The 24,274-nt window shown below is 37.4% G+C and overlaps 1 protein-coding gene across 1 annotated transcript in view; it reads left to right on the forward strand.

Moving 5' to 3' along the window:
• The window catches only part of LOC107599638 (nitric oxide synthase, brain-like), a 53,932-nt gene extending 31,679 nt beyond the window's left edge, over positions 1–22,253 (forward strand). The window contains exons 13-30 of the mRNA XM_016291288.1: positions 863–948; positions 2,262–2,406; positions 4,929–5,033; positions 5,303–5,361; positions 5,599–5,715; positions 7,040–7,214; positions 7,621–7,622; positions 8,112–8,286; positions 9,004–9,017; positions 9,124–9,317; positions 11,546–11,715; positions 13,442–13,652; positions 18,424–18,511; positions 18,667–18,788; positions 19,434–19,582; positions 19,872–20,066; positions 20,925–21,043; positions 21,983–22,253. Coding sequence (XP_016146774.1) covers positions 863–948; positions 2,262–2,406; positions 4,929–5,033; positions 5,303–5,361; positions 5,599–5,715; positions 7,040–7,214; positions 7,621–7,622; positions 8,112–8,286; positions 9,004–9,017; positions 9,124–9,317; positions 11,546–11,715; positions 13,442–13,652; positions 18,424–18,511; positions 18,667–18,788; positions 19,434–19,582; positions 19,872–20,066; positions 20,925–21,043; positions 21,983–21,998 — 2,142 coding nt within the window. The 3' untranslated portion in view covers positions 21,999–22,253. The remainder of the gene's footprint in view (positions 1–862; positions 949–2,261; positions 2,407–4,928; positions 5,034–5,302; positions 5,362–5,598; positions 5,716–7,039; positions 7,215–7,620; positions 7,623–8,111; positions 8,287–9,003; positions 9,018–9,123; positions 9,318–11,545; positions 11,716–13,441; positions 13,653–18,423; positions 18,512–18,666; positions 18,789–19,433; positions 19,583–19,871; positions 20,067–20,924; positions 21,044–21,982) is intronic.
• Positions 22,254–24,274: the final 2,021 nt, after the last annotated feature.

Here is a 24,274-nt window from a genome sequence, read left to right on the forward strand (position 1 = left end):
TTATTCTTTGATGTAGGTACATAATAGTTAAAGGGATAGTTCATCCAAAAATGAAAATTTGATGTTTATCTGCTTACCCCCAGGGCATCCAAGATGTAGGTGACTTTGTTTCTTCAGTAGAACACATATGATGATTTTTAAGTCCAACCGTTGCAGTCTATCAGTCGTATAATGCATGGCAATGGTAACAAAATCTATGAGAGTAAAAAAAACATGCACAGACAAATCCAAATTAAACCCTGCGGCTCGTGATGACACATTGATGTCCTAAGACACAAAACGATCGGTTTGTGCCAGAAACCGAACAGTATTTATATAATTTTTTACCTCTAATACACCACTATGTCCAACTGTCTTTGGGCACATGCAGGCATCCGGTGCGTGAGGTGTGTACGCACTCTTTTAAAATATGATATAAATACTGTTCGGTTTCTGGCACAAACCGATCGTTTCGTGTCTTAGGACATCAATGTGTCATCACGAGCCGCAGGGTTTAATTTGGATTTGTCTGTGCATGTTTTTTTTACTCTCATAGATTTTGTTACCATTGCCATGCATTATACGACTGATAGCAACGGTTGGACTTAAAAATCATAATTTGTGTTCTACTGAAGAAACAAAATCACCTACATCTTAGATGCCCTGGGGGTAAGCAGATGAACATCAAATTTTCATTTTTGGATGAGCTATCCCTTTAAGGCCACTTAATATAAAGTGGAACCCAATAAAGTAAGTATACATTTCCGGGTTTAAGGACTCTTTGCAGAACTCTATTACAACTTGATCACAATCAGCCTGTAGTTCTCATAATTAAAATATGCTTTGCTACATTCTCTCGCTCTCTCTTTCTTTCACTGTCCAGCCTGACCCATGGAACACTCACGTGTGGAAAGGAGTGAATGGGACGCCCACAAAGAAAAGAACGATTGGATTCAAGAAACTTGCCAAGTGAGTGGGTGAAGAGCTCGAGACCTTTAGCTGTTTGTTTTTGTCTCAAGCACAAAGTGTACATTGAGTTTAACCTGTATGGCGCTTACGAAGGACGGCTGTCTGCAGCGCTCCCCATCTTTGCCAGCCTTTTGTTGTTATTATAACCCATAGTCCAGGAACTTCAGCAGGCGGTTGTGTTAATGGCTGTTTAAGAGTGCTCTCCACCATATTTTCCTTGTTATTATGCTGAGAATAGCGTGAGTCTAACTCACTGAATCACACTCAGGTGTAATCAGGTTTCTTTCAGTGTCCCTTCAGCGTTCAGCCTCTGAGCTATTACAGTAATTGCCCACAGGATATACTCTAAGTAGCTACGTTTATGTGACTGTGGTCTCGGGAATGAGGGGGAAGTGCCTGTTAGTGTGTTAAACTCTCGTTGAGAGGTGGTAGAAGAGATCATTTTTAGGAACGCAGATCCACGTTGTCATAAGTGGTGAGATTTTAAGTCAAGTCAAGTTGCCTTTATTCATATAGCTCGTTGTACAATACTGATTGTTTCAAAGCAGCTTCACAGTAATAAACAAGAAAATAACCGAATCAATTATACATAGTCCTTAAACAGTCTTACTTAAACAGCCTCAAATTTAAGGTCATAAAAAGACTTAAATACCTGCAGATTACAGATTTGATCTCCTTTGACTATTTAAATGAGGAGCTTGAATCGAGTGCATTTCAAAATAAGAGTCCTGTGTATTTCAGGCTTGTTTACAATTAAAAGTCCTGCATTATTATACATATTTTCCCCTTGTTATTATGGGAATTTCAAATACGCAATAAATTGTATCTACATTTATTTTAACGTAAATTCATTTGATTTTTCTCTGGGCTGCCATCACAGGAAGGCAATTTTTCTAGAATCGGCACAATAATCTGTAATCTGTCTTTCTACACAATATTATTATGTCAGCAAAATCTAATATTGCTTGGCTTCCAATTCATATGTATTGATATGTTAGTACATAAACCAATTTTAGTACATATGTGTATATTTTAAACTTGCAGTTTCATAAAGTATAATATTCTAAGATGCATGATTTATTTTGAGATTGTATCATTTTGTTCTGAATGGACATTAATTTTATTTGTGCCGATCTTAAACAAGGTCTTAAAAAGCCTTAAATTTGATTTTAAAAACCCTATTGTGTCATTATTCAGCCCAAGTCAGTTAACTGTTGATTCAGTTCAGTTCAATAACTGTGTAAAGTTCACTGATTTAGTGCAACAATTCATCTTTGTTGACATATCCATGTCTGTTTGTGTGCCACTTGCAGGGCTGTGAAATTCTCCGCCAAACTCATGGGACAGGCCATGGCCAAGAGGGTCAAAGCCACCATCTTGTTCGCCACAGAAACTGGGAAATCGCAAGACTATGCAAAAACTCTCTGTGAGATTTTCAAGCATGCATTTGATGCCAAGGTAAGAACGACAGGCTTACTGAACCGCACATAATAGATTGACATCTGTGTGTGATTCTTAAAACCCTTCCCATCTCCCATTCATCCCGAATTAATGCCTCCTGTGGATTTGCACGTAAACATTGATGTAAACAAAATGACAAAGAATACTGATATGAGACACATGTATCCCCTTGGTTTCACAACCAAACTCTCTCTCTCAATTCAGTGATACAGATTGCAGAGTGAGAAAGCTATTTTCACACCAAAGTGTGCTTTGGCACCATTTATATTCCTCCAATACCATCGAATGCCAAGAATCGACTCACCCAGGCATTGAGCTGTAGGTTAAGATAAGATCCCGTTACACTCAAAGCAATGTGCGGTATAAAACAAGAGTATTGTGTGGATCACGTATTTAGCCTTGGGATAGCAGTTAAATGCAAAGTTATTTTTAGAATGTAGCAGAATAATCAATCTTGTTCATATGCGCTTGTTATTACGTGATTTACATGCAGATGGCGCAGATATACTGCTTCTCTCTCCTCATGCCCTGAAGGCATTTGCCCTGCCACATGCACTGATGCATCTTTTCTGTTAATTGTATCATGGCGCATTAGCTGCTTGTTAGGCGCCGTACGAACTGTTCATTACCTCTACACCCCTTTTGGCGGTACGTCAGGATCAAGAGATAACATGCCTCCCATTCTTGATGCACATTGTATGGTTTTCACACTCGAAAACGTTGCCTAAAATCTCTCCAAACACTGATCTAATATCCAAACTTTTGCTCCGGGGCTACAAATGACTGAAAAACCAATCACATCAAAATGGTCATGTCTAGTGAATGAAGCGTTATTTATGTTTTCACAAACAGTACAAATAACTAAATTACATGCTTGCTGGTGCAAAAGTGGCCACTGTGATCCTTGGGTGTTTTAGGTGGTTGCTTACTGGCCCAGTCAAGAAAGTCCCTCCACAAGTGCTATATTCTGAGTTATAGACAAAACTTGGGTCCCTACTTCAGTTGAAATCAGTTTAGTTGTCATAGCTCAAACATACGTGTGTAGTGTAATACTTAGAGTTTGGGATTTGAAAGTGTAAATGAAAGCCTTGGCCTTAACTAGTGCTCCGATAAAACTTTAGAATAGGGAACACATAAGAAATAAATGAATAAAAGTAATGTGCCGTGGCATTAGCAGACATGTTACATTTTTAGAAAATGTCTCAAATAAAAAGTGGCATAAAACAAAAATAATAGTAATGCAGTTTTTTAGATGGGTAGTCTTTGTGTAATATACTTTTTGGAAAGTATACTTTTTGGACATTAAAATGGTCAAAAGATACAGTACAAAAAATGTATAATGTTACAAAAGATTACTGTTTCAAATAAATACTGTTCTTTTAAACTTTCTATTCATCAAAGAATCCTGGAAGAAAATGCACCAGTTTCCACAAAAGCAGCACAACTGTTTTCATCTTTGATAATAATAAGAAATGTTTCTTGAGTCGCAAATCAGCATGTTAGAATGATTTCTGAAGGATCATGTGACACTGAAGACTGGAGTAATTTTTGCATCACAGGAAAACATTTGAAAATATATTCAAATAGAAAACAGTTTTTGTAAATTGTTATAATATTTCACAATATTACTGTTTTATTGTATTTTGATCAAATAAATGCAGCCTTGATGGACTACTTTCAAAAGCCTTGAAAAACGTTTACCAACCCCAATCGTTTGATCATATTTTCGCTGTCAGTTGGAAACCAAACCCGCTACTCTTCAGGAAACGAGAAAAACCCTGTCGTTTTTGAATAATTAAACACAGCACTGTCAGAGTTGGTATTATGGTCTTACATATGGTCAGACACTTGCATGTGTCTTTATATTATTTGCTTTTTACTAAAGTTGAAATAGAGTTAAAAGGTTTTTAACCAGCGAGTTTCGGAGGTATGTGTTTTGTCCGTCATTAGAATAGCCACATCCAAGACCGTGAGTGCACTGAATTATGTTTTCATCAGCTTACAATGTCTATTGTAGTTATGTGGGCGATCAATTTTTCCTGTTGTTGGATACATTTGGCCAAAATCTCATGTTATAAAAGATGAAGTAGTATGCAAAGGCTATAAGACGTGAGTAAACGGCAAATGCTAGACTAAGACAATCTTCTACGCTCCTCAAATACATAAAACGTTAACCTTTATAGACATATTTTTAAATAAATAAAACTCTATACTTATTCAAACAACCAGTTATTTAGTTACCCTTGCATCACAAGCAAGAAGAGACAATTTCCCCAAAATTCTCATTCTGTGAAGTGGAATTTTATTTATTTATTTTTTAATAATGGTCCAGTCACATTCTTTGACTCGCCCCACTTTTATGTCTATAACGAAAAGTGGCATAAAACACAATAATAGAACTACTGCAACTATTTAGATGGATGATGTTGGGATTGGGACTGAGGTTATAATATCATGGACCTATAGCAGCACAAGTGAGTTGTGTGATATGTACAATGCTATATTATTTGATCCTGCAGGTGATGTCCATGGACGAATATGACACAGTCGACTTGGAACACGAGACCCTTGTAATAGTGGTGACAAGTACGTTCGGCAATGGGGACCCTCCTGAAAATGGAGAGGTGAGTTATTAAAATAGAAGTTTGCTCTAACGCGCTAGTGTTTCAATGAGCACATCAATCATTTTGTTTTGCTTTGAATCAAACTGTCAACACTTCACAACACAACAGAATGTTCTCATCATGATGATAAAGGACTTCACACACATACTGTACATTGGAGAACCTGCATTATGCTGGCAGGTCCTGGTTGAATTTGTGATTGAGAACATGCGTAGGAAGGGCCAGTAACTTCTCTCCTGTTTTTCTTTCTCCCCTTTTCCGTGCTGCAGAAATTTGGTGCGGCACTGATGGAGATGAGACATCCCACCACCAGCGTAGAGGACAGAAAGTGAGTGTGTGCGCGAGTGGAGACGCAAGCGAGTGATTTTCTTCTCGTCCTCCCACCCATCTGCTTTCCCATAATTAATTTTTTTCAGTGTTTCAGTTCACACACCTACACAGAGTCTAACATATATGCAACAGGCACACACATTAACACACAACATGCAGTTCTTCTCTCTTCTATATACTGGAACCATTCACATACACGTACACAAAGAAACCTCTCTCTCTTTCTGCCTCTCAGGACGTACAAGGTGCGTTTTAACAGCGTCTCGTCATATTCTGATACCCGCAAATCCTCCAGTGACGAACCTGAATCCAAAGCCAACTTTGAGAGCACTGGACCACTTGCTAATGTGAGGTACTGTACTGCCTGTATTTGGAAAAATATGAAACTTTTTAAAAACATGTCTGGGTTATTCCACCTAAAAATTAAAACAAAGAAAAAAAATTTGTTTCATAATCAATAATCATAATCAATAATGTTTCATAAATTATGCCACAATGCAAAAAAGTTGTTGCATTAAAAAAGCACAATTAAGCACATTTCCTCCCAGATTCTCATCATACTGTATATATATACTGTATATTTGTATTGTACTGGCTTTAATAACTGATTTCAATGACAGATAAACAAATAAATTACATTATAGTAATTCAGGCAAAATGTTTTTGCATTGCAAAAATTCTTAATGGTCCTAAAATAGACCTACATTTCATAAAATACATTTTCTTTATGGAAAGTATATTTACTTGTTTTCTAAAAAAAAAATTTTTTTTGATTTTGTGGTGACTTGAACTTGTTTTTATAATTTTCTCCTGTAATTTTCTTCTCTTTGGTTTCTTCCAGTGTCTATGTGGTTCCTCTGGCTTAAATTTAATCGCAATCAAAATAAAAAATTTTTGGGGCCAATTTATTTATTTTTTTGGAAGGATGTTTGATAAATTGTACCACAATGCAAAAACCTTTTTATTGCAAAAAGGCTTAAAATGGCTTTAATTGATACGTGATCAATACAAATTATTATGGTAATTTAGCACTATAAAAAATTCCACCTATTTCAACTTAAAAACATAAGTCCAGCTGCTGCCTTAAAATTTTAAGTATAATAACTTTTAAATTAAATTACATTAAATCGACTTAAAAATCAAGTTTTATGTAAATAAAAGTTGATGAGTTACATTTTGATGAGTTAAAGTTATGTAAAACCTAAACTGCCATAAACTGCCTCGTTTTTTTTTTCTTTTGATTTTGTGGTGACTTGGACTTGTGTTTATGATATTCTCCTATATGTCTTTATGTATGTATTTGGTTTCTTCCGGTGTCTCTGGCTTAAATTGAAGTTCATCAACTACTTCAGAACTAAATATACAAAGAGCAGAAGAACAGAGAACAACCATCTAAAAGAAGTTTAGTTTGAAAAGAAATTCCATCCTAAAGCAATCAAAACTTTGCACTTTGTGAACTTTGTGAACTTTGCATGTATGTATGCGCATTCTTGCGTAACCTCCTCTCAGGCCTTGAATTTGACCCTTTTTTAGTTTTCATAGTTTCAGGATCAAAGCTCACAGCCTCTGGCCTGATGTCCACAACCACCACTCTCTTATAATACGATTCATTTTGTATATACAGTACATCTATTTGTTTGTGTTCATGTGTTTTCAACACTGTTTCTCCCATGCAGATTCTCTGTGTTTGGCCTTGGCTCTCGGGCATACCCACACTTCTGTGCGTTTGCCCACGCAGTGGACACGCTGTTCGAAGAGCTCGGTGGGGAGCGAATCCTGCGCATGGGAGAGGGAGATGAACTCTGCGGCCAAGAGGAATCCTTCAGAACATGGGCCAAGAAGGTCTTCAAGGTACTGCCATAAGCGAGCAGTGGGCTACAATCACTACTTTGCATGTTTTATTTTTTATTTTTTTCCATTGCTATTGACAACTAAAATAAAAGAAGTACACTGTAGAAACTTGTTGTTGTAAATTATTAAACATAAAAATTTAAATGATTTTGGCTGTCAAGTTTAAATTTGCAAGAAATACTTACATTTTGTGTTCTTTACACGGAGTTACATGACATCAGAAGATTTGTAGTATTAGGTCAGTTTTTTTTAAACTGTCATTGTGCAGAGTACAAGAACATACTGCACAGATAGTAAAAGACTACTGTTACAATACATTGTTGGTCTTTTTGGCTCTTGATAATCACTGATTCTATATTTAAAAAAAATTTTTTTTTTTGATCAGCATATGTTTTTGTAACAAAAGGAGTAAATAACGACAAAATTAATTTTTTGGGTCAACTATTATATTAAAAAGCCATTTAGTTGGTGTAGTCAGGTTGATTCAGAGGATATTCTCCTATATGTCTTTATGTATGTATTTGGTTTCTTCCGGTGTCTCTGGCTTAAATTGAAGTTCATCAACTACTTCAGAACTAAATATACAAAGAGCAGAAGAACAGAGAACAACCATCTAAAAGAAGTTTAGTTTGAAAATAAATTCCATCCTAAAGCAATCAAAACTTTGCACTTTGTGAACTTTGCATGTATGTATGTGCATTCTTGCGTAACCTCCTCTCAGGCCTTGAATTTGACCCTTTTTTAGTTTTCATAGTTTCAGGATCAAAGCTCACAGCCTCTGGCCTGATGTCCACAACCACCACTCTCTTATAATACGATTCATTTTGTATATACAGTACATCTATTTGTTTGTGTTCATGTGCTTCATGTGTTTTCAACACTGTTTCTCCCATGCAGATTCTCTGTGTTTGGCCTTGGCTCTCGGGCATACCCACACTTCTGTGCGTTTGCCCACGCAGTGGACACGCTGTTCGAAGAGCTCGGTGGGGAGCGAATCCTGCGCATGGGAGAGGGAGATGAACTCTGCGGCCAAGAGGAATCCTTCAGAACATGGGCCAAGAAGGTCTTCAAGGTACTGCCATAAGCGAGCAGTGGGCTATAATCACTACTTTGCATGTTTTATTTTTTTTTTTTTCCATTGCTATTGACAACTAAAATAAAAGAAGTACACTGTAGAAACTTGTTGTTGTAAATTTTTAAACATAAAAATTTAAATGATTTTGGCTGTCAAGTTTAAATTTGCAAGAAATACTTACATTTTGTGTTCTTTACACGAAGTTACATGACATCAGAAGATTTGTAGTATTAGGTCAGTTTTTTTTAAACTGTCATTGTGCAGAGTACAAGAAGATACTGCACAGATAGTAAAAGACTACTGTTACAATACATTGTTGGTCTTTTTGGCTCTTGATAATCACTGATTCTATATTTAAAAAAAAATTTTTTTTTTGATCAGCATATGTTTTTGTAACAAAAGGAGTAAATAACGACAAAATTTATTTTTTGGGTCAACTATTATATTAAAAAGCCATTTAGTTGGTGTAGTCAGGTTGATTCAGATCAGCAACAACTGCAATCAAGCGTTTGCGATAACTTGCAATGAGTTGTAAAGATGTAAGATGTAAATGTAAAGAGAAAATACATTTGCTTCTAGCTAAATTAATGTCAGTAACAGAAAGCTAACTATCATTTGTATCTTGAGTTTTTATCTAGTTACTTTTATATTAAACATTTAAAAATGGCATATGAAATGCTTTGCAATGTCAAACTTCATTCCGGCCTATTCTAGCAAAAATACCCAAGGTGGGCAAAGCGAAGGGTCAATTTCTCTTGTGTATCTTTTATAATCTCTTTAATAATGACTGCAACTGTTTCATATTACCATGTTTTCTTACTTCCTGTCTTCCAGCCGATCGACTATATTTGTGCGTCTTGATGCCAACAACCACGAGAGCCTGAAATACTTGCCTGGTGACCATTTAGGCGTTTTCCCTGGCAACAACGAAGTTCTAGTTACGACTCTTATCGAGAAACTGGAGGATGCACCACCTATCAACCAAATTGTGAAAGTGGAGTTCTTGGAAGAACGAAACACAGCGTTGGGTAACTATGAAATATATGCAGAGATTTTTTTTTCGTGCCATCATAAAAATATGCAAATGTCTGAAACTAATTCAAAATGTAAAAAATAATATGATATGCAAAAAAAAAGCATTATAGAATAACATTCAAGCTTCGTAGCATCTTAGAGGCTTAAATGGTTTAGTCATTTCTTGTGAAAAGCAACTAATGAATAGCAGCTTTCCAAAATAACTTGTCTTTCAAACATCTGCTTTGGTATCTTATGGAAAGTGACTGCATCTAGATAAAAAAATTATGTGAAATGACATTCAGAGGAGAAGAGTCAGAAGAGAGACGTGATACTTCTAGTACTTCAGCCATACAAGCCTGCCAGACTCCCCAATCAAACATTATTTTGTGAACACAGAGGAAAGGCTTTCTGGATATGCCATTGTCTGCCGAACAGTGTGTTCATCAGGTATTCTGGTGTTCATGATGAGCCAAGGATCAGGGTAACCTGGTCAATAGTGCTGGTCATGTCACATTTCCTTGAAAGTGAGCTAGCTTTCACTCGTAACACTTACAAAATGACAATGGCAACCATCCATTCCACCTGAATACCATACCTAAAACAGCTACTGAGTATATTCTGAGGGTTTTATAAATTGTATAAATACATTATATATTAGATTTTAAAAAGCTTCCACTTATTGGTCACTACTCAAAATGTAATGTTTAACATCATTAAGCGTATTTGCATGCACAAATTGATTATGCTTAACCCGACAATGTGTCATATGAATGCATGTGAATGTTTCTTTTTAAACAGTTAAAAATGTATTTAAAAAAAGGATTTTGCTTAAACTTTGCCAGCATTCTGTCAGCTTATTCAATGTTTGCATGCAGCAATAAATTCAAATCTCATGTAAATGCAATTCTTTTGCATTGTTAGGTTTTTATAATTAGCTGATCCTTGATAGTTATCAGTGCAGTCTGCATGTAAACACTCATTGTAAAACACACTATGTAAAAACCACTTAATCGCTTGATATAATGTTAAAGAATGAATGCATTGGCTTCATTATCATCCATGACAGAGATATTTAGATTAAATAGACAATTTTCGGCATCCAAAACTTCACCCACAGGGACAGATTTTGATGCTGTCATGCTATTCTTTTATTTCCTTACAAATCTGACTGAATCAAAAACGCTTTCAGTGCTAAATGATGTGCTTTCAATCAGGGTTTCAACTCTTGTGCTTGAGGCGCTGTTCCGTTTTCCCATTTGAGCCGTTTCATTCTGTTTGTTTTCTTTTGTTGAATTTTTTCATCATCATATAAGGTTATTTATCTTGCCTCTGTAAACACAAAATTGTTTCACAGTTGTCTTGCACTGAAACTATTTTTGATTTTTGTTTTCATACTGTCAGTACTAATAGGGCTGTGTACAAACATGGACTCGAGCAAACGTTTTCAGAAAAATCTCTCTGGATACTTTAAACAATATCATGGCAATTTTTTGATGGTGGTTCTGAAGGATGTCCCTTTTTGATATTTATTTACGGTGTTAAAGACACTGTATATCTTTTTTTCAGAGCTGTACATGTTTGATGGTACTGACAGGAAATGTACAGTCTATCAGTTTTAATGACGGGACCTACTTGTCTTTTAAAAAGATTATCTGAAGTGAGATTTCTCACCCTACCTTGTTGAGAAATATGTCAGGATGACTGAAAACCGGCCAGTGACCTTTACAGAGGGAAAATGAGGTTGCTGCAACTCTTTCTCCTGCATCTGAAAATCATTACAGTTGTGGTCTCATTGAAGCCTGCATTATTGTGGACAAAAGAGGTATTTTAACAAAAGTAGATGCCTTGGGCGCATTATCAGTGTACAGTTCTCCCAAAAATAAAAACTCATTATTTACTCATCCGCATGTTGTTCCAAACCCATATGACTTACTTTCTTGTACCATGGAATACAAATGGCAAAGAAAATGGGCCTCAACAAATGATAAAAAGCACAGTAAAAGCAGTCCAAATGACTTATACTATACATTTCAGGTCCTCAGAAGGCATATTTGTGAGGAAAGGGGTCAAATTAAAGTCATTGTTTACTTAAATCTTCCCCTCCACCAAAACTCTAAAATGTTTTTTTCATTCTTGATTATCTGAATGTCACATCAAGTTAGTAAATCACTGGTTAAATCAAGATTAAACTGGTCATATCTGCATTCTTAACAAATCAGAGCCTCTTTATCTTCTGCAGGTGTGATTAGTAACTGGACGGACGAGAGTCGTATTCCGCCCTGTACCATCTATCAGGCTTTCAAATACTTCCTGGACATAACCACCCCTCCAAGTCCCCTGCTACTGCAACAATTTGCTCCTCTAGCGACTAATGAGAAACAGAGAAAGAGACTAGAGGTACTCAGCAAGGTAAGAAAACACTGAATAACTGCACACACTCATGCATTTCCCTAATTATCATGTATGACATTTATTTGCATCAATACAAGCCATGCCAAAGCTCAGTAATGATTTAAGACTCATTTTCACCCACTTCTTCCATATATGACAAAAGGCGTCACATCGCCACATGCATCCCTGCCTTTTCCACCTCAAATCAGCAGTCATTTTCTCAGTTTGATAACTTATTAGCTCTGAAAATCAACCCCCTCCTCCCTACTTCCTTTTTTTCTCCCTCCCGTGCCTGTTTATTCTCTCTCACTCAAGCTTTTCAGTGTCAACACCAAGACATGGAAATATTTCTCTTTCATTGCCTCCCACTGAAACACTCGGTGCAATTTTTCGTAATATTGCTAAAAATGCTTAGTTAGTGAGTCATCCTTTCTGGTTCAGATGATTCTGATGAAGGAATGGATTGAACTAGAGGAGAAAGACAGAGGGACATTGACACATTCTTTGCAGACATTCTTTCAGCTGAGTTCACATCAGTGAGGATGGCAACTCCCCACAGTTTCTCTCTGCCTGTATAAAATTATACTTTTGTATAGTGTTCTATTCAAAAGTTTGGGGTAAGTAAGATTTTTTAAAAGAAGTATCTTATGCTCACCAAGGCTGCATTTATTTAATCAGTAAAACAGTAATATTGTGAAATATTATTACAATTTAAAAGAAATGTTTTCTATTTCAATATATTTTAAATATATATATATATATTATTTCTGTGACGGTCAAGCTGGATTTTCAGCAGCCATTGCTCCAGTCTTCCGTGTCACATGATCCTTCAGAAATTGTTCTATTTTGCTGGTGTTTTAAAAATTATTATTATCATCATTGAAAACAGTTAATATTTTTTATGGAAAATGTGAAACATTTTATTTCAGGATTCTTTGATGAATAGAAAGTTTAAACGAACAGCATTTATTTGGAATGGAAATCTTTTGTAACATTATAAATGTCTTTGCTGTCTCTTTTGACCAATTTAGTGTCCTTGCTGACTAAAAGCACCAATTTCTAAAATTCAGCTTCATCAGCTTTTCAGATTTACAACCATAAAGGTCCTTGCCATTGAGTTTTCTGTGCATCAATTAGTTATAATCACAATGTTCAGGTATTTCACTAAAATTCATAAATTCAGAGATGCAGTCAAAAACAATAAGGTAGTGTTTTTCTTGAAGCAAATAGTCTATATGGTGAACAAACGGTCAGAAAAAGAAAGTACTGTAAAGTACGTGATTTGTGTGCCACTGAATATTCTAGTCTTTTGAAGCCATGATAGTCTAGTAAACATAGCTATTAGAAGTATACAGTCTCTATAAATTGCAGTTTTTGGTTCCTTTTTTATAGCTTTGTTGAATGAGGAAAAAACAGCCTGGACATTGTGCTAGATAACCTTTTATATTCGGAAAAAATGCAGTGTCATGATGGTGAGTCGACGGTGACAGAATTTTCTCTTTAAGGAGAGATCTGAAAAGACCTTTCTGGCTTCATTTTTGCACTCACATGACTAACACATTTACGCAAATTAGAGTGTTGACAGGGTTTTTTTAACTCACTTCTTACTGTCACTCCACGGCACAAGGTGCTTGCAGAATGTTTTGAGCGATTGCCATTCATCCAGAGTGCATGTGCCAAACCAGAGCTACTGGGATATATGAGCATATAATGATGTTATATGCTTCATTCTGTGTCTCCTCAGGGTTTGCAGGAATATGAGGAGTGGAAGTGGTACAATAATCCCACCATAGTGGAGGTGTTGGAGGAGTTCCCATCCCTCCAGATCCCGTCCACCCTTCTCTTGACCCAGCTACCCCTCCTACAGGCACGATACTACTCCATCAGCTCCTCTCCAGACCTCCATCCAGGAGAGATACACCTCACTGTGGCAGTGGTGTCCTATCGGCCCAGAGGTAAAAAAACCCAAAATGCTCTTAATAGAACTTTTAGTTATGTTTCATTTAAAAATGAGTTTTATATCAAGACAGTAAAAATGCTTAGAATTTTTACACAAAGACTGTAAAGATGCTAAAGTAAAAACCTAATTGGTAACTGTAATTTACCTTACACCATATACGGAGAAAAAACGTATGTATGTATCATTATATGTAATTTTACTGTAAAATACTCACATTTATGTTTTTGCAAGTTAAAACTATGAATTTCTATATAATTTATCCAGAAAAAAAATGTAAATACAGTAAAAGGACATTACCATAAGTCTTTGCATGACACACATGATTTTTTTCTTCTCATTTTTTGTCATTAGTAATGTACATTAGGGTCATTTATATTGCATTTGATGTGATTTAGTTAATGTTTATTACATTTTGGTGTTGTATGTTACCCTGATGCTGTTTTGTCTTTGTGTGTACAATATGACCCTGTGCACTTTCTGTATATGAGTATTGTCTGGTATTGTCACTTATGATGAAATCTAATCAGTTATATGTTTTTCTATTTTACCACCTGTGTTTATCAAAATATTTTAATGTACAAAGCAGATTTTGGTAGTTTAAGAAAATTTGTAAATGAACATAATTTCACTTCTATCACAGAACAGATAGTAATAAACTTTATGAAAGATAAAAATATATAATAAACGTAATAAAATATAAATAAATAGGATGAATTGGATGAATATGATGAGAAATTTTGAGTTCATATTGAGAAATCTTTAGATTGCAGCGTTTGCTATCTTGGTGATCTGTACACAGTTTGAGACATTATTGAGATCTCTTATGAAACTCTAGATGTCACAGTTCTATTGTGTCTGTGCCTTCTGTGACCTAGTTTTCTCCTCATGTTTCTTGATTTGATTAGATTCACCTACCCTTCATGAATTAAGTCGTTACCTTCTGTTTATTTATACTCCTCTCTTGTCTCTGTTGGTTGTCCGGTCTCGTCAGTTTGTGGATACGTGAATGTGTAGTGTTTCCCTGTCATTTGGTTTATTAAAAGATATTGAACTCTTCGTCGTCTTGCCTGCATGTGGATTATTACACATGCTAATCCGTGACAGAAGACTGGAGTGTAGCAGTTTGTTTTTTTTATTTTTTTTTATTTTCTATGTCTGTGCTCAATGAACAATCCAGCTGCAGGGGGATCTCTCCCTTGAGGACCATACACAGAATATCTTGGACCCACTCATTTCCCAGACAACTGCCTGACAACATTTTATTACGTGGGACTTAATACCACCAACAAAGACAAAGTTGTCCAGGGAAGGTCCTCGTGGGTGCCTAACCGCTTTTGTGGAGTGGATGCTGGTGAGCAATGATTCACCACTCACCGCCTTCAATGCCAACAAGGTACTTGCAATCCCCACTCCCAAACCAGAGCCCAGCCAGCCATCATCCCCACACAACACGGAGCTATCGTGTGAGCCCACCACAGATGCGGAGCCAGAGCCCCGAATTTTCGCCCCCAAGCCCAATAATGAGTCTGACCAGATGTGTGAGCCGGCAACAACGTCCCTCCCAGTGGGGATTCTCGTGGAGTATGAGCCATTGAGGGTGAGCTGCAGCTGGCCTCTGTAGATTTACTCTCTCTTTTTGACCCTTTATTTTCTTCATTTAGTGAAGTGTGAAGTGAAGTGACATGTGGCCAAGTATGGTGACCCATACTCTGAATTAGTGCTCTGCATTTACCCATCCAAAGTGCACACAGCAGTGAACACACACAAACCGTGAACACACACCCGGAGCAGTGGGCAGCCATTTATGCTGCGGCGCCCGGGGAGCAGTTGGGGATTCGGTGCCTTGCTCAAGGGCACCTTGTCGTGCTATTGAAGGTGGGAGAGAGCGCAGTACATTCACTCCCCTCACCTACAATCCCTGCCGGTACGAGACTCGAACCCACAACCTTTGGGTTATGAGTCCGACTCTCTAACCATTAGGCCACGACTTCCCCTATTTACGCCAAGCCCTGGTCAGTCTGTCTTCTCTGATTCTAGCCAGCCCTGAATTTTCAGAGTTTTTGCTGGTTTCTCCCAGTCATGAATCTATTGAATTTATGCTGGTTCCATCCAGCCCTGACCCTCCTGAATATCTGAATATCCACCTTCTGGCTCTGTCTTTCTCTCAATCCCTAGTCTATTATCTGTCTATTGGCATGCTCACACTACATGACTGAAAGACTAGCCGAATCATTGTGTTGCTTACACTACGCAACAAGATTTGTTCTCATCTGTCGGCATCTTGTCATAGCTGCGCGCATACAACACAACACAACGCTAACGAGGTGCACACACTACAATACATTCAGTGAAGAGGCATTCCCGACCATCAGCGAAAATACGTTTTCTCACATAAATTCTCGCAAGCAATTACAGCAATTATAGGCCATATCTTCAAGCATGGACGATCAACTGGCCCTTCAATTGGTCTGTGCAGTTATTTTATCCGAAAGAAAGACGAAACCACAACAAAAGAGAATATGGCAGAAACAATGGCTTGGAAGACGTGGACAACAAGGACTGTCAGTACTGCAGAAAAAGTTGGAGGCAATTAAACAGTACAATGAAACGTGGTATTATATACACAATCTATGCATTTATTAAATGTATTTCTAGTTAGTTGATTTGATTCATTTGTGTCTGTTCATAAAGATGCATGATAAGAGTGTTTAAACCATCTGCACTATGATTGGCTGGATTAGTTCAACCTTGTCATTGTGTTGCTCACATTACGAGATCACGTGGCGATAATATCAAACAGGTTTGAAAATGTCGTAGCGTCTGTGATAGCTCGAGACCGGTTCGGATCACATTGCTGACCTGCTCATACTTAAAGAGCTTCGGCGACCGCAACGAGCACCGATTTGGTCACAATCATGGGGTTTTGTCACAGAATGTGGAAATCTGTCCGCGACAGCAAAATCCAGCCAAAAATTCTGTAGTGTGAGCCTGGCTTATCTGTCACTACATTCTGCCAGCTGCAGCTTATGCCACTCCTCAAGAACCATCACCTCTACTTTGGCCTGTTATTCTGATAGCCCTGCTGGACTTCCTCACATCTTCAGTTTAGCCTGGGTCCTGCACCTGCCACCACATCTCACCCAGCTAAGCACTCAGCCCCAGCTCCACTGCTGTCCAACACCCCCTCTGCACACCCTCAGCCTGCTCTTGCCTATGTGGGTCCACCTCGGGGATTTCTACCATCAGCGCCGCCTTGGTGTGAGGTTCCCCTGTCTCTGCATCCAGCCACAGGATCAGGGACTCCACCTCAGTCCTTCGACCCTCAGACTCCGCCTTGGCTCCTAGCTCCCTCATCTTCACCATGGCTTGTCGTCCTACTGGTTCCACTAGGCACCCTCGTCCCTTCGGCTCCACCTTGGTCAGACATCGACCATCCGCCGCCTCGGGACTCCACTCCCCCGGCTTCGCCTTGTCATTCCGTTCCTCTGGCTTTGTCAGGCTCCTCATTCCCTCTGACTCTGCCTTTATCCTCAGGTGATCCAGCTCCACTGTGGCTTTCCGGATCCCCGCCTCCATCACGGTCGCCGGAGCCTGCTGCTTTGCCTCGGCCCTCAGGATCCTCAAAGTCGCCCAACCTACACACCTGCTCGGCTCTGTCTGGGTCACCATCTGTAATGGCATCCTCGCAGCCAGGAGCTCACACCCCTGGATCCTCCACCTAGGTTTCCTCCATGGCTCCTCCGTCCTGCGATTCCGCCATGGGCCTTCGTCTTGGCTGGGCTCTTGTGATCCACCAGCTGTCTCCTCCTGCTCTGGCCCACCATCCATCTCATCACACTCCTGGCTCCTCGCTGGCTCCTTCCTCCATCATCGCCTCCCTGGTCCTGCTTGCTCCATCTTATATTTACTGTTGTTACTGAATTTTGATCAAATAAATGTATCCTTGGTGAGCACATGAGACTTAACAAGCACAAACTTGTCAACAGTAGTATTTTTGCTTAGTTTTGCTTTATTTGCTTGATCAATATGCAAAGGTGATGGTCACCGGAGACATATTTGAGATGCTGATTGTACCAGGTGTTATCGGTAATGCGTCTCTGCTCATCACTTTAACACCAGATGTTTAAAGCAGGTGTAAACAGGACCTGATGCTGTGTTTAACCAATGCAATCCACTTCACGGTGTTAAAAACATTTCCAGTGCTTCTGTCACTCGTCTCAAACTGTGAGAGTCACACTAAACAGCCTCTCACTTTCAACAGTTACAATGACATACGGCCTGAAAACTCAAATTTCCCCAACAGCGGTATGGTGTGAATAATTGGGTGCTTAATAAGAGACTATGAACTCAATTAGCAATTTGACTGAAGTGCCTAATGAATTGTGTATTGTTGGAAGAGAGACCAATCTGGTTGTCTGTGGTATTAGTCTGATTCTGACTGTTAATCTAATAACTGCTCAATTATTTAAAAAATAGGGACTACATAAAAATTAAATGATCAAATTAATTCTAGATCTGCTCATTTGCTGTTAAGCCTTTATAGTTAACATGCGCAAAAGCAAAACTGTGATCTAATTTCTCTTCCACATTTTAAATGTATTGTAAACATGTAATTATGTGCATAATGGCGTGATTGCTGCTAAAATATAGCAATTTCACTCCATTTGAAGCGAGTGATGTCAGCCCTGCAAAGTCCTAAATTGCTAGGCGTTAGATCGGTGTCAGAGGGTGTCAATTTAAAGGATTATGCGTTTTATTCTGGCTAGATGGAGAAGGTCCCATACACCATGGAGTGTGTTCCTTCTGGCTCAATAGCTTGGAAGAAGGCGATACGGTGCCATGCTTTGTCAGAGGGTAAATATAAACTTTTTTATATATATATATATATATATATATATATATATATATATATATATATATATATATACTTATATACTTCTTAAATATGTCCACTAATGGTAGTTTTCTTGTGGATTTGATTAAATCAAAAGATGTATTTTCTGTTTCAGGGCTCCAATGTTCCGTATGCCAAAAGACAGCCAGGTTCCATGTATTCTGATTGGTCCAGGCACTGGAATTGCTCCATTCAGAAGCTTCTGGCAACAGAGACTGTATGATATTGAAAACAAGGGTAGGCTTTTGGTTGCTTCTGAATTTAAATAGTGCATTTAAATGTACAGATCTGAGAAAGGAAAGCATATTTTGTTAGATTAATTTGTTACCAAATACATTTATGTGTTTTTGTAGAGTAACACAAAAATGTATATATCCATCCATCCATGTAAAGTTTTTATTTAATTTAATTTGTTGTAATTGCTTGAACTTGCAAACTCAAATTTAAATGATTAATTTAAATTTCCAGCCCTGAGAAAGGTCTAGCATTGTTTGATTTATTTGATTTCATTCAAATTTAGTGACATTTCATCACTTTTTGTAGAATAAAATAAGATATTTAAGATATCTATCTTAAGCTTTTATTTTGTTTATTCATGTAATTTCTTGTAATTTAAATGGTGCATTTAAATGTCCAGGTCTGAGAAAGGTTTATCATTGTTTGATTCATTTATCTAATGCAGAGACATTCCAGCAATGCTTGCTGGAATAAATTAAGTAAAATTCAATTTATTTTAATTAATACAATTTTATTTTTACATTTTATAGTTGTATGATTAATTGAAAATTTGTAAAATTAACAATTACATATACTTATACTTTAATATACTTTGGCATTTGTCATTGAATTAAATCTTAATTTTGTCATGTTATATTTAATCAGGAATCAAGGCATGCCCCATGATCTTGGTTTTCGGTTGTCGGCAGTCACAGATTGACCACATTTACAAGGAAGAGACCATCCAGGCCAAGAACAAGGAAGTGTTTAAAGAGCTTTACACTGCATACTCCAGAGAACCTGGGAAACCAAAGGTTAGAATATGATGCCTTGGCAAGTATTAGTGAGGATATTTCAAATCCATTTATACTCCAGCATTAGTGAGGATTTAGCTAGCTGCTCATGTGAATCATAGAGATTAATGAGATAATGAAAAAAATAACATTTTTGAAGAAAGTCTTTGATTTTCTGTTTTGTTTTTTAAATTCAGAGCAAGGCATAGCATTTCTGACTGATCAAATAACAGTGGAACCATGCCTCGTGGCTCTTAGACATCTCTTTAGTCCCTTACCTCACAATTTCTTGTTCTTTTTTTCCTCTCAGAAATACGTCCAGGATGTGCTTCGCGAGCAGCTGTCTGAAACAGTGTACAAGTATCTGAGAGAAGAAGGAGGACATATCTACGTCTGTGGAGACGTCACCATGGCTGGAGATGTACTGAAAACAGTCCAGCAGATCTTTAAACTGCATGGAAACATGTCTCTGGAAGATGCTGGCTTCTATATCAGCAAACTAAGGGTTAGATCCCACTTTTTTCCAAACTTTATAATAAAGCGTATAGCGTTAGTTCTGGCAGGTCACAGGGGTCTCTCAGCTGATCCACATCTACCTATAGGAATATGAGGCCTATCACGGCATTCCTATATAAGGTCTATTCAGTAATATTCAGCAGCTTTATCACTTGCTCAGGAGCAAATGACCCTCCTCCATCCCCAACTCCTCCTTTTGCCACAGTCAGGACTTGGCTTTCTGATATTTTTTTGTTAAATTAGACTCATTTTTATCTTGAATAATGTTGTTACACTTAAATATCATTAAGAACATTAATGATATCTGCTTTGTTCTGTTCTGTTTACACTGGGGTCAATTCATGACAGGCTGCATGGATGGGCAGGGAGATTTTTGCCCAGAACAGAACCATACCGCCAAATCTAAACTGTATGCTAAGTGTCAAGAACTGACAGAACTGTACTTAGTGGTGCTTTTTGGTCATTTATTTAAAACTGACCCTTTGTGTGCAAAGGTAAATCAAGTACAAGGTCATCTGAGAAGTTCTAGTTACTTGTACTGGTTAATAGTTTATTTATTTATTTTATATATATATATATATATGGTTTGTTTTTTATATATATAACTTGTTGAATAAATTAAACTTTATTTTTACATTTTATTTTCATAATTTTGTGATTAATTGACAATTTATCAGAAAAATTAAAGGTTCAACCCCACTTTTTTCCAAACTTTATACTGTATTTAGTGGCTCCATTCAGTCATTTATTTAAAACTGACCTTCTGTGCAAAGGTAAATCAAGTACAATGTCATCAGAGATGTTCCAATTACTTTTTCAGACTGTTTTCTCTTTTTTCTCGTTGAAGGATGAGCATCGATACCATGAGGACATTTTCGGTGTGACCCTGCGCACTTACGAGGTCACCAACCGTCTAAGGTCGGAGTCTATTGCATTCATCGAAGAGAGCAAGAAAGACACGGATGAGTAAGTCCTGTTTGCTTATTCTCCATCCATACTCCTCCCTCCTTGAGTCGCCTTGGGTTATCCGTGCTTGTAGGAGGACCTTGTGCCGTGTAGATTACTGTAGATACAGCCTCTGGACCAGCATCACTGAATGCCCACCGTAACCATAGAGACGGAGGCTGAGAAGAGGCTGCAGCGTAACAGGATTAGTGAGAAGAGAGTGGCTGTGCTATTCTCTGTTTGTGCTCTCACAGATAAGAGCTTGTTCATAGCACACTCGCTGTGAGAGCGGAGGGAGGGAGAGGTGCTTTAACTGTAGTGTGCGCTTAACTGGCCTTTTTGCTGGATGGCCACCATAGTTCCTGTGAGAGGTGTCACTTATTTTGATGTTTTATGATGAAAGTCCTTGTGTTGGAGAACGAGAGCTACCTCACGGTCCCTCGCCATGTGTCATCTGGTACTCTGTTGGATAGTGGGCAATACTGAATAAATAAATATATAACAAGATAATTAAATATTATCATGAAATGTTGCAATGAATGCATAATGTTACAATGAAATGTGACCTTAATTATGTACATTAAACATGAAAGGTGTTTATTTTTGAGCTGTCAATTGCTTACTATTTCTAATGGAATTAGTTACATGATATGCAGATTGATTAATCAAATTAATTGCAATTACATCCCAAATGAAAAATGGCATGAAATATGAAAAAAACACTCTTTTTTTTCCAAATTTGGGGTTGGTAATGTTTTCAAAAAAAGTATCTTATGCTCACCAAGGCTGCATTTATTTGTTTACAAATATAGTAAAAGCAGTTAGTTGTGAAATATTTTTATAATTTAAAATAACTATTTTCTATTTGAATATATTTTAAAATGTAATTAATTCCTGTGGTGGCAAAGCTGAATTTCTCTCTTTGTATCTTCTTTAATCTTTATTTTTTTCCTTTTACAGGGTGTTTTGCTCATAGTCGCCTTTTCCGACCATTTCGCTGGTTTTTGTTCACACTCTAATCAGCCAACCAGAAGCATGATGGGACACCAACCATGATTCACGAAAACTGTGCCAAGTTTGTTTGTTTAAAATGTTCTTCTTTTCTTTTTTTTTTAAATGGAATATTTCATTTTCTTTGCTAGGTCTTGTTTGATGTGCATCTCTATGATCAAAATCTGCATTAATACAAGTACCTTTCACTTGAATTTCTGAATGCACTTTTTTTTATGCGTCTTTATGCTTTGTCCTGAATAATGGGCTGCGTGCACTTAGACATGGCCTGCCTTTTTTTAACATGTAAGCAAGATCGGTGGCTTTCCTCATGTGCAAACATGCATAAATATTGACTTTACTATTAAGAGGTGAGACGTTTTTGGTTTGGTTAGTGAGTCTCGGGGGTTATTGTGCACATTTTGATGAAAGACCAAGTCTCTATCCATGCTAAAAAGAGAGGACGTGCTAGTATTTACAAAAGGTGAGTCTGTTTAAAAGAACCAAACATGGACTATAGTTCACACTGTCCTTGTCCTTAAAAGTGGGTTCAGATCTCATTTTGGTTTTTAAAGAGTCACAACTAACCATTTTATTAATTATAGTATTAATTTGGCGTCTTCCTCTATTTTCTTCTTGTCTTCATGATAATATATTTATTATTTAATGTAGTAATAATAATAATAATATTGAATATAAAATGTTTAAAAAAAGAAACAAAATACCAGAAACAAACAAACTTAAAAACACCATGGTAAGACTTGGCAGTTATTTTTATTTTACTTTTTTTTTTTTTTTACATGTGAAGAGAGTTAGTGGATGACTGAGAATTAATTGATATTTGTCAGCATGTCTAGGGGGAAGACGAGTTAGACCTGTACAAAACCATGCTCTGTATATTATCGCTTCTAAATGAAACACACTGCTAATTGATGGCACACTGGTTACCATGCACCTGAACGTGCTGAAGAGTTGTAAGATGTGGTTAGATATTTCCCGAGGCCAGTAGTAAACATCTGTCTTGTTAACAACTAGCCCTCAATATAGAATGAATTATAATGGAATTTAAGAAAAAATAGAGCTTTTTTTTTTTGTTATTATTTTCTGATACATCATTTAAAAACATCTTACTTTTGAAATTAATTCAGTGAAAAAAATATGACTGACTGAAATTAAAGACTGCGTGGATTTTAAAGCAACTGTATGCAAGTTACCTTTTTACCCAGTTTCAAAATCATTCTGATGGAACACTGACTTTTATTAAAGGGTTAGATCACCCAAAAATGAAAATTAGCCCATAAATTACTTATCCTCAAGTCATCCTAGGTGTATATGACTTTCTTCTTTCAGACGAATCCAGTCGGAGTTATATAAAAAATTGTCTTTGATCTTTAAAGCCGTTTAATGCCACTCAGCGGGTGTTGCATGCATCAGTCCAAAAAGAAGTTAAATAAAAAGCGCCCATCCATTTAAAAAAAAAAGTGTCTCATACGGCTCCAGGGGGTGAACAAAGGCCTCCTGTAGCGAATCGATGCGTTTTTGTAAGAAAAATATCCATATTCAAAACGTAATAATCACTTGAATCTAGCTTGCGCTCACTGTTGTAAACGGAAGCAGTTCCGGGCGGATGACGTATGAGTTCAGTGCTGTGCATGCGCCGGTGAGTCTCGTGAAAACCAGCGTTTGTTAACCGTAGCAAAGGAAGCAAAGTTTCCTTACCTTAGCAAAGGAAAACCAGTCTCCTCTTGGCTTATATCGAAATCCTCTGACATTCTTCTTTACAAATCCTCGTTTTGTACTTCTAATAAGTCACCGTTGTTTTGTTTTGATCTCTCCCCTGCGTTTCCGTTTGCGTCACCTCTGAGCGGCGCATGCGTAAAGCCGACCGCATACGTCATCCGACCGGAACTGCTTTCGTTTACAACAGTGAGCGCAAGCTAGATTAAAGTGATTATTACGTTTTGAATATGGATATTTTTCTTACAAAAACGCATCAATTCACTACAGGACCCCTTTGTTCACCTCCCGGAGCCTTGTGAGACACTTTTTTTTAAATGGAAGAGCGCTTTTTATTTAACTTCTTTTGGAATGAAGCATGCAACACCAGCTGAGTGCCATTCAACAGCTTGAAAGATCAAAGACCATTTTTAATATAACACTGACTGGATTCGTCCGAAAGAAGAAAGTCATATACACTTAGGATGGCTTGAGGGTGAGTAATTTGTGGGCTAATTTTCATTTTTGGGTGAACTAACCCTTTAA

Source organism: Sinocyclocheilus grahami, unplaced genomic scaffold (genome assembly GCF_001515645.1).
Source record: "Sinocyclocheilus grahami isolate Dianchi unplaced genomic scaffold, SAMN03320097.WGS_v1.1 scaffold269.1, whole genome shotgun sequence".
NCBI lineage: Eukaryota > Metazoa > Chordata > Actinopteri > Cypriniformes > Cyprinidae > Sinocyclocheilus > Sinocyclocheilus grahami.